Source organism: Desmodus rotundus, chromosome 8 (genome assembly GCF_022682495.2).
Source record: "Desmodus rotundus isolate HL8 chromosome 8, HLdesRot8A.1, whole genome shotgun sequence".
NCBI lineage: Eukaryota > Metazoa > Chordata > Mammalia > Chiroptera > Phyllostomidae > Desmodus > Desmodus rotundus.
The window spans coordinates 103,536,658-103,553,826 of record NC_071394.1 but is presented as its reverse complement, the minus strand read 5'-3'; the positions used below and the strand labels follow the sequence as shown (position 1 = coordinate 103,553,826).

At 37.1% G+C, this 17,169-nt stretch overlaps 1 protein-coding gene across 2 annotated transcripts in view; it reads left to right on the top strand.

The window, feature by feature from the left end:
* PPP2R3A (protein phosphatase 2 regulatory subunit B''alpha) overlaps positions 1 to 16,942 on the top strand; it is a 147,290-nt gene extending 130,348 nt beyond the window's left edge. For both annotated transcript variants that reach the window (XM_053929347.1, XM_045199793.3), the window contains one exon: positions 14,330 to 16,942. In XM_053929347.1, coding sequence (XP_053785322.1) covers positions 14,330 to 14,453 — 124 coding nt within the window. In that variant the 3' untranslated portion in view covers positions 14,454 to 16,942. The remainder of the gene's footprint in view (positions 1 to 14,329) is intronic.
* Positions 16,943 to 17,169: the final 227 nt, after the last annotated feature.

The following is a 17,169-nucleotide window of genomic DNA, read 5'->3' as shown; positions in this document are numbered from 1 at the left end:
AAAAGTGACTTGAAAAATACATTGTTATAATTCCCCAAAATATGTTGTGGAAGATGATAAGCTAATTCTAACCCTTACATGGAACAATAAATACAAGAATAGCAATGAGTTTTGAAAAGAAACAAAGTTATGATGGTGTACATGGGAGGGTTACTATATAATTACTACAGTAATTAAACCCAGTATACTATTCATGCCTAAACAGAAAATTTATGTATAGTAATGTATTATATAAAGATAGTGTCTTAAATGGGTCAAGAAAAGACCAACTAGTCAGTAAAATGTTGGCTTACTGTGGTGGGGTGAAAAATGTACATATTAAACTAAAGTCTGCAAGGAAATAAATAGACCTTAAAAGCATAAAGGTAACTGGCCCTGGCCAGGTGGCTCAGTTGGTTAGAGCATTATCCCATAAACCAAAAGGTTGTGGGTTCAATCCCCAGTCAGGGTGCTTATGGGAGACAACTGATAGATGTTTCTCTCTCTTTCTCTCTCTTCCCCTCTCTACTCCCTCCCCCTTTCTCTCTAAAATCAATAAAAACATATCCTTGGGTGAGGATTTCTTTTTAAAGCATAAAGATAATGGGAGAATTTTATAAGGAAATTATTGATAAATGTGAGTACTTTTAAAATGGACAAATTTTGTACCACAAAAAAGGCAAACAAATTAGATTGGATCATATGACCAGTAGTGATCTTTTATAAATCATATTCTTCAAAATCAATAGTAAGAACATGAATTAACCAATTCTAAAAGAGTCAAAAGAAAGCAGTTTCACCCAGGAAATAAACATGAATATTTCTACTTCACCAACAGTTAAAACATAGTAACAGTTTTAACTATATATGTGCCTAACAATAAAGGCCCAAAATACATGAAACAAAAATTGTCAGATTGTTCAGCAATTACAGTTGAAGACTTCAATATTCCTCTTTTAGTAATCTATAAAAGTAAAGACAATCAGTAAGGATACAGAACACTCGAACAACATAGTCAACATACTTGGTCTAATCAGCATAGAGAGAACACTCAACAAAACAGGAAAATATGCATGTTCTTCTAGTGCATATGGAACTTCTCTAGGACAGACCATATGTTATGTGAATAAAACAAACTTCAATAAATTGAAATGGATTACATTAATATAAAGTATTTTGTTGGTCCATAACAGAAATAAATTACAAATCAGTAACAGAAATCTGGGAACCCCAAAATATCTGGAAATTAAATAAAGACACATGGTTCAAAGAAGAAACCACAGGGAAATTTAAAATCTTGAAATGAATGAAAATAAAAGAAAATGTAAAAATGTATGGGGTGCAGTTATAGTGCTTACAGGAATATTCATGGCTCTGAAAGGTCTAACAATAATATAAGCTTCTAATAAGCTGAAAAAAGGACGAGCAAACCAGACCCAAAATAAGTACAAAGGCTCTAACTGGTGTGGCTCAGTTGGTTTGGCATTGTCCCACAAAGCGAAAGGTCACTGGTTTGATTCCCATTCAGGGCACATACCTGGGTTGCCGGTTCAGTCCCCGGTCAGGGTGCATATGAGAGGCAACCAATCGATGTTTCTCTTGCTCTTTTTCTCCCCTCCCTCCCCCTCTCTCTACAAATAAATATATGAAATATTTTTTAAAATAAGTAGAAAGAAGGAAATAATAAAGATTAGAGTAGAATTTCATGAAATAGAAAATACAAAAACAGTACGGAATTGATAGAACCAAAAGTTGGTTCTTTGGAAAGATTTTTTTTAAAGATAGTATGTTAACTAGACCAAGAAAAAAAGAGAAATGATACAAATTAAAATCAGGAATGAAGAAGGAGGAATTACTATAGACACTACAGAACTTAAGATGATTATAAAGGAATATTATGAACAAACTTTATTCTAATCAATTTCACACCTTAGATGAAATGTGACAAAATCCTAGAAAAGCTCATATTACCAAAACTGACTCAAGAAGAAATAGAAAATCAGAATAGACTATATCATGTAAATAAATTAGTCTCTCCCGTAGAGAAGTCCAAATAAAGATGCTTTCATGCTAAATTGTCAGATATTTAAGGAAAAAAGTAAATACCATCTTTCACAAATACTTTCAGAAAATAATAGTGGGAACATTTCCAAACTCATTTTATAAAGCCAGTGTTACCTTGGTATTAAAGCCAGACAAAAACATCACAAGACATGAAAACTGTAAACTAATATCCCTTATGAGCCTCATACAAAATCTTAACAAAATTCTAACATGTCAGATCCAGCAACATATTACAAAGATTATATACTCTTAAGTGGGGTTTATCCCAGGAATGAAAGGCTGGCTTAACATCCCGTATGTACTAATGTAATAGACCAGAATTAGAATAAGGGACAAAAAAACACATCATCACCTCCATAGACACAAAAAAAGCATTTGACAAAATCGAACATCCATTCACAGTAACGCTCACCCAAGTAAGGACAGAAGGAAACTTCCTTAACCTGATAAAAGGCATCTATAGTTAACATCAGTCATACTTCTGGTGAAAAACTGAATGCTTTCCCTCTAAGATCAGGAACCAAGCAAGGATGTTTCTGTTCCTCACCATTCTATCCTGTGATGTAAGACAAGAAAGATACTAAGAGTATTCAGATTGGAAAGGAAGAAGTAAAACTATTCACAGATTATGTAAACTTTAAGTAGAAAATACTAAGGAATCTACATTAAAGCTACCAGAACTGATTAGTGAAGTAGCAAGGTCTCAGAATACAAGCTTAATATTAAAAAAAAAAAAATCACTTGTGTTTCCTTATACTGCAATGAAAAATCAAATAGTGAAATTCAAATAAAAAGAATAATTCTATTCCTAATAGCATCAAAAGAGTAAAATAGTTAGGAATAAATAGAACAAAAGAACTATGACACTTGCACATTGAAAACTACAAAACAGTGCTGAGAAAGTAAAGAAGACCTAAATAAATAAAATGAGAAAGCTCAGTACTGTCATAGAAATGCAAACTACCTAGAACAGGCACACATTGTTTTAAAAGAACAAAGTTGAAGGACTTAGGCAGTCTGATTTTAAAACTTACTATAAAGCAAACAATCATCAAGACATTGTAGCATTGTGTACACCTAAGTATACACATAGATCTGGAGTGAAACACTCCAGAAATAGACCTTGTTTATTTCAAAGGAGAAAGGGTAGCATTTTCAACAATGATATTGAAATAATTAATGTCTATATGCAAAGTAAAAGAACCTTGATCCATACTTCACACCACATACAAAAATAATTAACTCAAAATGGAAAGGGTAAGACATGAAAAACTCTAAAGCTTCTAGAATAAAACATTGGAGTGTGTCTTGTGACCTTGGGTTAGGCAAGAGCAATAAAAAATATCAAGAAATTGGACTTGCTTCAAAATTGAAAACTGCTCTTAAAACGACACCATTCAGAAAATGAAAAGGCTGGAAGAAAATATTTCCAAAATATCCTGATGAAGGACTCATATCCAGAATATATAAAGAACTCTTACAGCTCAGTAATAAAAACACGCTAGTTTTTTTAAATGGACAAAAGATTTGAGGAAAGCGTTAACTAGATTAAAGCTACAAACAGCAAATAGGTATATGAAAAGATGCTGTACATCATTAGACACTAGAAAAATGCCAAGTAGGCACTCTCGCCCGCACCTTTCTCTTCCTCCTCTTCTTCCCCACAGACACGTTACCTTTGCCTTTCCCTCTCCTAACCTCCAAGGGCCATTCTGCTTCCGTAACTTGTTTCCTGAGCCTATGCATCCTAGCTGGCTCACGTCTGAAATCTCTATAACTTTCTAAATAAACTTACTCTTATAATTTGAAAAACATACAAATTAAAACCACAATGAGGTACACAGCCACTGGAACGACTAAAATCACTAGTCGGCAATGATGGGAAGCTGGAACCCTTATACACTGGACTGATGGGAATGTAAAATTATATAGCCTCTTTAGAAAAGCCTGGCAATTTCTAAAAAAGTTAAAACATACACTTATCATATGAATCAGAAATTCCCCTCCTAGGAATCTACTCAAGAGAAATACTCACCCAAAGACTTGTACATGTATGTTTAGAGTACTATTACCCATAGCAGCCCCAAACTGGAAATAATCCAAATATCCACCAAAGTGGTGAACTGATAAACAAAATATAGTATGTCCATATAGTGGAATGCTACTCAGCAGTAAAAAAGGAATGAGCTACAACATGGATATGTTATGTCTCAGAATAATTAAGCCAACTGACAGAAGGTAGACAAAATGAGTATATTCCATTTTTGTATGATTTGGTATATATAAAATTCTAGAAAATGCAAATGAATCTATATTGTTGACCTTGAACAACCGCCCTCCCAGTTGAAAATCCACATACAACTTTTGACTGCCCCAAATCAACTACAGCCGTCCCTCAGTATCCAGGGGAGATTGGTTCCAGGATACACAAACACACAGGTACCGACGTCCACAGATGCTCAAGTCCTTCATGTAAAAAGGCATAGAAAAATGCATGCAGTTGGTCCTCCTCCACACCTGCGATTGGTAGAATCCACAGACATGAAACCTGGGGTATGAAGGGTCAACTGTATATATATTGAAAAAAAATCCCATGTATAAGTTGACCAGTTCAAACCCATATTCAAGGGTTAATGGTAATGACAAAATATGTAAATCAGTGGTTACCTGGGGAGAGAGGACAGTGATTATAAAGGGGCATGAGGACACTTGGGGGGTGGATATTTCCATGATCTCGATTGTTGTGACGCTCTTAAAGTATATATTAAAGTCAAATGTATTAATTGTATACTTTAAATATGAGCATCTTTGTATGTCAGTTATACCTCAATAAATAAAAGAACTACTGATACATTCAACAACATGGATGAATATCTCAAAAACAATATCCTACATGAAAGAAGCCAGACACTAAAAACTATGTATTATATGATTCCATTTATTAGAAAAGGCAGAATTATAGATCCAACAAGCAGATCAGTGGTTGCCTAGTTCCGGGAATAGGAGTGGAGAGGGAATGCAAACAGGAACAAGGGAGAGGACAGGCAGACGGAGAGATGAAAGTGTTCTAAAATTGGATGGTGGTGATGGTTAAACAATTTAAAAAATTTACTAAAACACTTTGAACACTTAAGATTGGTGAATTCTGTGATATGTAAATTGTACTTAAATAAAATTGTTTCTAAAAACATAAGAGCCAAAAATGTTTAGCTTGTTGAATTGGCAGTGATTTTTAAAAGATAATATTAATTCAGTAAATATTTGCATTCATACTGTACACTAAGCAGTATTGGATACTGATGAACAACAGACAGGACTCCTGCCTTAGCAGGGAAGACGACGGATGCATTAAAATGAAGTGTCTTAACTGGTCTCTCATACAGGAAGCGCATTGCGGTAACACCTCACTGTAGGCTCACTGTGCCATAAGACAAGCACTTTCACACACTGCAGATTTGCCCAAGCTCCTTGGAAAGTACTTTGACAATATGTAGCAACAGCCTGAATTTATACCCACTGACTACCAATTCTAATTCTGTGTGTATGTTATAAATAATCAGAAATTTGGATAGAAATTGCTCATCCAAACAATCGGCATTGGTCACAGGTAATTCTAAAATGAAAAAATTCAAAGTAACACAAATGTACAGTAATAGAATGGTTAAATAAGTCATGGTATCTAAGGGTCATATTATGCAGACATTTAAATTTTGTGCTTGCATATGAGCATAACATGGAGAAATCAGGTTTACAAAATTGTTTGTGATAGAATCTCAGTATTAAAAATGTGTTTATCTGTACACACAAGCTAAAAAGCTCAAAAATATTAACTCTGGGATTGCAAGTAACTTGGTTTTTAATACTGTTCTATAATTTATAAAGTTGATCTAATGAACATGTATTATTTTAATTAACAGGGAAAAGAAGTTATTCTCCTTTATCTGTTTACATAGGTAATGGCTTCACTGCAGAATAGTTAGAAAAAAAGTGATAAACAAAATCTTCACCTAAAATCCAACCCTCAGAGACGGCCTATCTTTTATTTAGGAGTATATCCTTCTAGACATTTCTGTGCAAATAGATAATTTTACAAAAATAGAATTTATATTATATATAGTTTTCTAATCTATTTTAAAGGAGAGATACAGTAGAGATAGCAGGCCTAAACATCTAAAAGTTCGTTAGTCTAAAAGGAAACGGAACTGATGGCAGCTTGAGAGAATAAACAATTGGCATAAGCAAAAGTTTTTTTTCTAGTATGTCAGTGCTCAGAGAAGGTGCCAGTGTGTGGTGGAGAAGGAAGAGAGGGGAAGCAAAGGGACGCAGACAGAAGTACAGGTGAGGGGTCACAAGAGGAAATGTGGAGACCAGCTGTAGTGAAATAGGACCTGTGCATATGAGAGGTTGCTGCTGGACAACCCTCTTCTCAGGTTGTGGGAGATAAGATAAGGTCTCCACAACGCATATGTAGGTGATAAGGTCCCGGGGGGAAAGAAGTCTTACAATAGCCACAGCCTCCAGAGTGAGCACTAGAATGTCAGCAAAGTAGCTTGTTTTTACAGTTTATAGCTGACTGGCATGGTTCGAAAGCCACACCACAACCAGAATCCCAAGGCCACAATACCTAGGGCTTTATCACAAGAGGAATTGCAAGTAATTCAGGATGAGTCTGTCAAACAGAAATTGCCAGATTCAAATATTAGAAAAGGAAGAATAGTAGTACCATGGAAAGAGCAGAGCCCTAGGAGCCAGACAGATCTGGTTCTACCGACCACTTACCAGCTGGGCAGGTTATCTGACTCCTGAGGCTCAGTTTCAGAAGACACCAGCAAATGCCTTCCTAGGTGGTTGTGAGACTCTAAGATAATATATATAAACACCTGGCATGTAGTAGATACCTGATAAATAGTATCTATTACTAGTACCCCCTACATGGAAAGAGATGCACTATAACATCATGGTTAAAAGCACAGAATTTGGAGTTAGACAAACCTATAAGTTTAAATCCTGGCCCTATCACTGTAATCCCAGGCATCCAAGCCTCAACATCCCCTGTATGACAATGAGGATACCTACCAAACCGAGCTGTTTTAAGGATTAAATAAGACAATGTACAGGGTGGGGCAAAAGTAGGTTTACTACAGTTGTTCATATAGAAAAATAATACAATTATAAATAATACAAAAATAAACTTTTGCATACTTACAACTGTAAACCTACCTTTGCCCCTGCCCTGTATATGGTATTTTTATATTATCATCCCCTTAGGCATAGTGCCTATATAATCAATAAACAATGACGGTTACCACTACCACTTCTGTGATCTTGGCCACACTGCATAACCTCTCTGACCTGGACAGAATTCCATCAGTTGTAGCATTAGCATTCCACTACCTACCTTTTCCCCTTCATTCCCAGGGCGCAGAACAAGGCACACAGTTGGCACGGTAAATATCCACTGCACTAACAGCAGGACTGTACTGAGAGTTAAAAATAATGTATACATCTAACAGTGTCTGGGGAAAAATGGGGCTATTTTTCCTTCCATTAGAACATGGGCTCCTAATTGGCAAAGAACCTTTGTTTTATTCATTTTGTAATCCCAGCATCTGGCAGACCGCTAGGGCTGCAGAAGATCCTCAGCAGATGTTCACTGAGTGGCCCTGGAGGCAGCAGTAATCCAGCAGCCACCCTTACTACACGAATAACTGCAGGAGCCCTGATGACTTGGCCCTCTAAAAACAACTTGAAATTCTCCATCTACTTTACCATCTAACAATCATAGGTAGGCTTTGTGCCAAGTGCCTGATTCAAGGCTGGTACTTAGGTTATGTCTCCAATAAATAACCTAATGATTCCGGATTTCAGTGAGGTGAAAAGAGGACCATAGGTTTCCATAGGTATAAGGCTGCAAACATTTTGATCATCACATCCAGCACCACAACGTAATCACAGCATGCAACAGAATTTGTGTACCAGTAAATTTAGCCAAGCTAATGAATGCCATTAGGGAAAACCACAAAGGCAGGATATCAGTTACATAAACTTACTCAACTAAATGTACCCCTATATGAAGACAACTGGTTATGACACCAAATTTATTTATAATTAACATTCTTATGGTTTCTGCAATAGAATAGTTAAAAGCTCTACAAAAATTAGGTGAAGTAGGCCCTGGATGGGTAGCTCAGTTGGTTGGAGCATCATCCCCATACAACAAAAGTTTGCAGGTTTGATCCCATCAGGGCACATACCTAGGTTGCAAGTTCAATCCCTGGTCACGGTGCATACGGGAGGCAACCAATAGATGTTTCTATTTCCCCACCCCCTTCCTCTCTCTCTAAAATCAATAAACATCCTCGGGTGAGGATTAAAAAAAAAAAAAGTGTGTAAAGCAACCCCATGTTGCTATCTTAAGAAACTGAGATCTGCAATAATCAGAAACAGGCTTTTCTTCCAATTTAACTAATATTTGACTACTTCAGGTTTTTAGCTGAGGTTTTTACATTATCATAAAATACTTTCTTACAGAATATTCTGGCATTTCACCAACAGTTTTACATTTATTAACCTAGATTAATTGTAATTCCTTTTATTCTGAGAGCCTTTATCTGATTAGTAGAGAAATAAAGATTTGCTGCTAAAAAAAAATGGAAAATGCACAAATTAAAATCACTCTTGGTTCGGTCATCCAGAGATAACCGTTCTTTTCCTTTGGTATATTTCTTTTTGACATTTAATGTTACTAGTGTTTTCATAAACATGACTTTCAATGCTTCAGTGTTCTCAAGCAGTAACTCATCATTTCCCTATTATTGGACGTTTATGTAGTTTAGATCTGTTTGCTACTGAATGTTTTTAAAGGTGGGTTTTCCTTTATTTTAAATAAACTTATATGAATTATTCTTTGTAAGAGTTTTACATTTACTTCCATTAGCACTGGAAAATAAGGTGCTATAGTCAAGGAAGGCCAGCCGAAAATCCACCTGAACAGTCTCCCGGGAGCTTAGCTAATGAGAGTCAAGTCTGCAGTTGGGGTTGTGTGGGGCCTGACTGTCCTCAGTGAAGTGGGAGAATTTAGCAAAGCAGGAGTAATGGGAGTGGGTAGGGTGGGGGGAGGGGACAAAAGCATTGTATGTGTATATTGGGGCCTGGGAAGAGAAAGAGAAGGAATGACAAGTTAATATGCCAGGGCATGATTTATAATCTTACAAGTAGAATAGTTCAGTGTCATTTTTTTAATGCTCAGTAAACAGTATTTATTGGACCTGAAGTTATGATGTGTTTTCACTTTTTCTGCATTGAAGCCCAATTTTAATTTATTTCAATAAATATTCACTCGTACCTACTCTAGGCCAGGCACTGTGATGGGCAATGAAAATAAATGAAACCCTGTCCCTCCTTCAAGTTCATAGGTAGAATATATTTAACCAAAAAAATTTTAAAGGTTACAATTTTTTTTAAGTTTTATTTATTTTTAGAGAGATGAAGGGTGGGAGAAAGAGAGGGTGAGAAACACTGATGTGAGAATGAAACATTGATCAGCTGTCTCTCGAAAGGCCCCAGCTGGGGGCCTGGCGTGCAGCCCAAGCATGTGCCCTAAGTAGGAATGGAACAGGCGACCAGTGACCTTTCAGTTTGCAGGACAGTGCCCAATCCACAGAGCTACGGTAGTCAGGGCTGTTTCATTGAAATTTTTGTACTGTCTACATCCAAAATAAAAAAAGAATTAACTGATGTCTTGTGACCCTGGGGAACTACAAGAGATCTTCAGCCATCAAAAATGAAGTGATATCCCCTTGGCCAGTGTGGCTCAGTGGATTAGGGGCTGGCTTGTGAACCAAAAAATAACTGGTTCCATTCCCAATCAGGGCACATGCCTGGGTTGCGGGCCAGGTCCCCAGGTGCGGGTGTGCAGGAGGCAACTGATCAATGTTTCTCTTTCTCCCTCCCTCCCCCTCTCCCTAAAAATACATAAAATCTTTTTTAAAAAAGAATGAAGTTATATCAACTTTCTGAGGCAGGAAAGTAGGTGGTACATATTAGGAAATTTTAACAAGAGTTCAAACAAAAGATTTCCTAGCCATTGAATGGGTCAACAGAAAAATTCATTAACCAAATATCCAACTTCCCAAGTATTTGAGTTAATCCATTTGATGTCAGTGGCATAGTATACCTGTTTTTAATTTAAAAGTGTAAAGGTAAAATTCATCTACTCCTATTTCTAAAGTATTATACACTCCAAATTAGAGAACTGCTTGACATTTCATTCTATGCTTAGCTACCATAAGTGTTAGATTTCCTGAGATAAGCCCTGAATCAACTCTTCTATCCATTTGCTCCTGTAAAGAATCAGAACCCCCAAACTGGAATTAAACTAAACCTCCCAGACAATACCCTGAAACTGCATACAAATCTTTTGTCAGACCACATATATGCTAGTCATTATTTCTGCTCTTTCCAGCTTTTATACTTCCATCCTAGGAATCTTAAGAACCAGCCTTAATAATTTTGCCCAGAAAATTGCTCATTTGAAAGGGAAACTTACTTAGAGAAACAGGTTTCTAATGCAATCATATTCCTAGCAAAAAAAAATTACAGGAACCATTTTCTCTAAAGCTCACAAGTACAATGTTAATACTAAGTTAAAGAATTGTTCTGAATTTGATAGCTAGGGTTTTCAGTGAACTGTTTGTGAACCCTATGAATTCTGCTTTATTCCTTTGACCCCTTTACTCATTCAAAAATGGCCAGTCAAATTAACCGAGAACAGGTCATAAAATTATCTTCATTGGAACCCAGAGGAATCCCAGTGACCTGTCAATAAACCTGGAAGACATCATTTAGAAAGAATTGGTTAACTCTCTCCCCGCCTCAGGAATTCCTGGGGAGCAGGACAAGATTGAGGCTCTTATAGTTCTGTCTGTAGTGACTTCAAGATGACTTCTGCACCCTCACCGTTTTACTGATCAAACAACTTGCCACATCATTTCACAAGAGCGTTAGGACATCACTTTTCATTCAACGATTCATTTTAAGTCCCTAGTGCCAGGCACTACACTACAGCCCAAGGAAATGGTGAGTTACAAAATGGACACTATACGGGCCAGTGGGGAAGACAGTTAATTATATAATTATGGAGGAAATAGGGAAAAACTGATAATGGAGAGAGGTTTGCAACTTAAGGTGCTGAGGGAAGAATTTCCTGAAGAGGGAATGACAAAGTTAAGGAACAGTCATGCAGAAAGCAGGGAACAACAAAGTCCTAGGCAGAGGGAAAACCATGAGCAACGGCTCTGACACAGGGAGGTGTATTGAGGATACTTGAAAAGGCTGGTTTTGCTGGGGAATGGTGAGCAACAGAGGGAAATGTGGTTGGAAAAATTAGCAGAGGCCAGTTCATGCAGGGCCTAGGGACGCTATTGAGTAAGATTTTTAACGAGGAAGTAATGTAACCCTCCTTAACATTTCTTGAAGATTATCTGCTAGTTTACTATAGGTGCAAGAAGAGAAGCAGGGAGACAATTAAAAAAGCCATTATGGACATCTAAATAAATGGTGGTAAGCTCAGGTACTGGGAATCAGGAACCTTTTAAATGACACCTCAGATTTTAAAATGAGCCCAAGTTAACCAGAGGAAGGGCACCACAGGCCACTGAAAAACATGTACATTAGCATTAGATCCCAAGATCATAACCCATTCTTACATGGTAAATAACCTAGTGTGGCAGTAGCAAAGGGTGTATGACAAGAGTGAAGGCCAGAAGACTATTGTTAGAAAACTACTGCAGTAATCCAAGCACAAAAGTATGGTGCCCCCAAAGACCAGTGATAATGAGAGGAAAAGGCAGAACCACATCCATGTGATACTGAAAGTGGTAGCAGAGACCGGCTGGATTTGAAGAGGGGAGGGCACAGGAGGGAAGAGGAACTCAGGATGACTAGGTTTCTGGCTTCAAGTGGGCAGGGGTCTGAGAAAGGCGAGTTCAGGTTTGTATGTGCTTTTATACCAAAAGAGCCATATAGGCAGTTTCCAGTTTAGAAAGAGCCTGAGGCTGAACATGTACATTTAGAAGCCACAGGTGAACAATCCACGAGAAAGACTGATTGCCCAGGGAAGTACACAATGAGAAGAGCTTAGTTCAGAACCCTGAGATGCACTGACGCTGAAGGGGCAAGTTAGAGCAGAGTCTGTCAACAACAGCACTGACGTTTTAAGCTTAGTAATTCGGTTCTGAGTTGTCTGGCACATTGTAGGATGTTTAGCAGCATCCCTGGACTCTATTCATTAGATACCAGTAGAACCCACCCAATTGTGACATCCCCAGCTGAGAACCACTGACTTAAGAGTCTCCAGGACACTGACAAAAGGACCCTGACAGGAAGTTCTTAATGAGCTCCCTCAATCCATGCATGTCCTCCAAAGTTCCTGGAATGCATAATACTGCTCTTGGTTCCTTGAAAATACAAAAGAAATGCAAGTGACATTCCACTATATCCACCCTTAAAGGCACTGGAGTATCTTCACGCACTAGGTGGGATCAAATCCATTGCTAGAAATCACATTTCTGCTATGAGGCTATAGTGGGGAAAAGAATGTATTTTTATAAACCTTTTTATTCACAAGCAATGTACACAAAAAACTTAAGACCCTGCCCCCCAAATACAGGTTGTGTCACCATCCTGCTTCAATAAGCTCTAGCATTTCTCCATCATGAGACTGATACCTCATATTTTCCAAGAGTTTATAATTTATAGGCCCTTTTGCCAAATCTTCACTCAGTTCTTATGACGCGAAGGAACTTGTGTCATCTCATCAGTTGAGGAAACTGATGCAGAGGGAGCAACGTGCCCAAAGTCACATTAAGTAATCAAACTGAGATTGGAACTTCCAAAGTCCATGCTCTAAAGCTAAACCACGTAACCACTATTCCAGATGGCCTCCATCAGACTACAAGCTCTGTGAGGAAGGCACTGGTTCAGGCTTTTTCACCATTGTATACCTAGCATTTGGCTCATGCTTAGCAACAGGAACTCAAATATTTACTGAATGAGTCTTAGGTCAGACTTAACTCTAACTTATTCCCAAATCTGCACTGACGTGTTGAAGACACCGAGAGCGCTCTCAGACAGCAAGTTAGGGCACCAAGGGTAAAATGTTTTTCACTCTGACAGGAAATGAGCAGTCACAGCGTCTTGACACTGCAGCCCTGCTCCCTTTCCAGTGATATTTTCCTCCATACTGCTTCCTTATCCAGCATATGCCAGTTACATTGAGGCCTCAAGGAGATAGGGGGAAAGAGTAGAAACAGAAATTAAGGACTGGAATATTTTTGCAAAATGATTATGCTGTAGATAACTTTTTATAGGATCCATAACTACTCAAGAGTTTTTCCAAAGATCAGATAGCCTTTTTTTTTTTGGTAGTCTCTATTCAAAAAGGTTCTAGAAAATTAAGCAGGTGACACCTTCTGGATATACCTACCTCAGCATATTTTCCCTTACTAGCCAGCCTTGGTACCTTCTTAATAAAAGGACTGTATGTCCAGAAATTTCTGCACAAATGTGAAAAGTCCATTGCAAAGGGTAACAAGGCTAAGCCAGCTATTCCAAGTATATAACAGAAATTGCTAATTGACCATGTATATTTTTCTAGGCTCAGGTATAGCCTGAGAACATCTATCAATTTAATATTTTAAGCAGCCCATGAGATAAAATATGTCATTCCTGCCTAAAGCCACCCTCAGAGGTAGCCTGGAGGATGTGGAACCCCGAGGTTATCAGTAAACTCTAAAGGGGAGTAAGCAGGGGGAATATGTGGTAGAGTTCTGCAAAGAATGGCTTTAGTCTACTCCATGTACACACCTGCACAATGAAATGTCCTTCTTAGAAGCCATGAAAGCTATGAAGCAATACGAGTTGAGAAAGTTCCCCACTCTACATGGAAGCCACCTCCATGAAAGCATTCATGTAAAGCTCATGGGACTTCACACCCTCCCTAACCGAGCTAGCTAGCATCACTTCTAATGCTCTCATTCCTATCAAGGCCCCTAGGGAAACCTTGATACAGCATATTTTCAACAAATTTTAACATAAACTTGAGCTTTCAGAACAGGAGGAACGTGTTTTCTGTTCTAGAGTGTTGTCTTCTCCAGGGTAGCTCAGTTGTTTGTAGCTGCCGTTTAACCACTGAGGGTATTTTTGCAAGTTTGCCATATTGACTTCTATCCAGACATCAAAATTTTCTTTTACAAAATCAGTAACTCACTTTTCCTGTTTCTTTCAGTTTTGAAGATTATGAAACAGAGGAACCTGCCCCTCCCTCTGAAATTGGAAACAAAGGCAGTAAAATAGTAACCTCAAGCCTTTCAGAGAAATGTGGAAAGCTTCAGTCTGTGGATGAAGAATAGCTGCCAGTGTCTGTATGAAAGGGAGATAACGTATTTTACATTTTTTTTCTGTGGAGAGATCTCCTAATTTGCATACTGCTTTTTAAAAGGCTTTGATTTCTACAAATGTCTATCTGCATTAGGAACTTTACGTTTCTAAGCAATAGGTCTGGATATATGTACTCAATTTGGGAGACTCTTCCAGTTTGCCTCAAACCTCTTACAGAGCTTTTCCTCAGAAGCAAATACAATGATATACATCACCTTCCAAAGTCTGTGAACCAGCAGCACTCTTCATCCCTGAATGTACCAAGGATCGTACCAAGGATCTCCTGGGGACAGTGTCAAGCACAGTTCTCTGCACAAAAACAGGAGTTGCCTCTGTTGTCCAGCATCCCTGAGGCCCCTCAGGGCTCCTATGGAGCCCAGAAGAAAATTTCACTTGCAGAAAACTTGAGTTAAAAAAATTCTGGAACTTGAAAAAGCATTAAGGGCCTCCAGAACTGAATCAGCCCTGGTAATAAAAGCACTGCCAAAACATCTCAGAGACTTCTTTTAATTATGTGTGTACTGGAGTTCAAAGATCTTGAACTTACTTGGTTAATGTATTATTTCACAATGACCTGCCAAACTGCTAGTCACTTTACATCCTCAGGTATTGTAACCACTGGGCCTTCCAACCTTACTGGCAAGTTCTGAATAATCCCCTTCTCACCCTGTGGGTCTTATACAAAACCTAAAGAAAAAAATTGTTAAATGAAAACAAGTATGGAATTTGACTCACTTGAAAAAAAATTTAAATTCACCTATTTGTAGAAAATTATTGAATGATTTATTAGTCTCTATTTAGCTGATATCCCATCTACACTTCCTATCAAAAGGCCTACTTGGAGACAAATGATATATGAAAATTCTTACTAGACATATTCATCATTTAATATATCAAGCTAACCCAATGTAAAGGCCTCACTCTAAGCATTATTCCTTCATGTTGACAACTACTACTACAAATATTGCATCCACCTCAATATTTATCACAAAAGTAGAAGAGTGGTACCACCCATAAGAGTAAGTTATTTCATGTTTACTATAGTGGTAGACGTGTTCATTATGGACATCTACGCTTTTCCACAAGTCACAATATAGCCAAATTCTGTAATAACAAATAAAATTGAAAATAAAATTGAACTATAAAAAGTATGGAAATTTCTGATAGTAGAATAGAAACCCCCAAGAAACTTTTTAACATTCATCTGTCAGAATCAACTCTTCCCCGCAGAACTTCTTTTAACCAGAAGTCCTGAATGTCAGAATAGCTTCCTTTCCCACCCCACTATGGTTCCTATGCTAGTGTGAAGGCCAAATAATGAAATAAACCTTTGAGCCGTGGTTAGCAAAAAGTGGAGAAAAGGAGAATTTAGGAAATGCACTATCAACTGGTACAGTAATAGTTAGCAATCCTTGTCAGTATCCTCCCAGTTTCCTGTTGTTTTATCTCCATGATCAGAACTGATCTTACATTTAACTATTAGAAAAAAATGATAGCTATTCAAACCTAATCTCTAATAGTTCACAACAAACTAAAACTTAAAAATGACTAAATTTGAGGGAAACACTATATGCTATAACCTAAATACACTGGCAAATTTTTAGGATTAAAAATATGATACATGAAATTTACCATCTATCCATCCAACCTTTACCAGGAAAGGAAAGCAATTACTTATTTCATATTAAAAATACTTTAAAAAGTGCATTTTTTAAGAAGTCATATATGGTTTGAAGGTTTTATTATCCATAATGATCTAAACTATTTCTAAGACTCAGAAAAAAGTTAAAAAAAAAATCTGAGTCTCAAATATACGTTTAATTTTTTTAACTTGGTTTTACATTTTTACCTTCTTACTAAATAAAGTTCCTCTTCCTTTCACTTTGGTCAATATTTGATTTCAACATTCTATAATATAAAAGCAATCTACCAATATCATTCCATTTAAGATATGGCTATTTTAATTTAGGTTACCCAAAGTAACGCATTTTCAGACATAAGAATGTGTTTCACTGTACTCCTTTCCTAGAGTTGAATGCAAGAAATGTGAATTCTGAGGAACTAAGATATAGTATATATTTGACTTTCTGGTAAAGATCATGCTGCATATAATCATTACTGCCCAACTGGAAATTTCAAGTTGTTACAATATCCCAGGCTCCCTGATAAAAGTTTAAATTGAGGTTTATTGTGATCTTAATAGTAGTCAATAAATAATGAGTTTCATAGAGTAACATTAATTGCAAAGTAATCAAATAAAATTCTGTGTATTTTCCCTGCATCTTATCTATGTCACTGTGTACTGTTCAAAGTGTTTATAAAACTCTAGACTGATTAAATATGTCATTTGTCAACTTTTGAAAATGTTAAGGTGTGTTTCGGTGGAGAAGCCTGCATGATTTAACTTTTGTTGTTTTACCCTTTCTCCAAAACTAAATAAAGACAAGTTGTCAAATATGAATCCCGTTCACTGAGATAATCAATTACTACACACTTGGGGTTTTAATCACACTTGAATTTTTTTTCTATCTGGGTAACATTGTAAACAAGCTTGAGTTTCAAAGACAGTAACTCTTTGAACCCCTGAGAAAACTATAAAGAAATATCTGTAAGGACAACACCTCATACCGAGAAGTGATTTCCTCTAGGGATGGGAAGGAGGATCAGGGTTTGGGAACAAGGGATTCA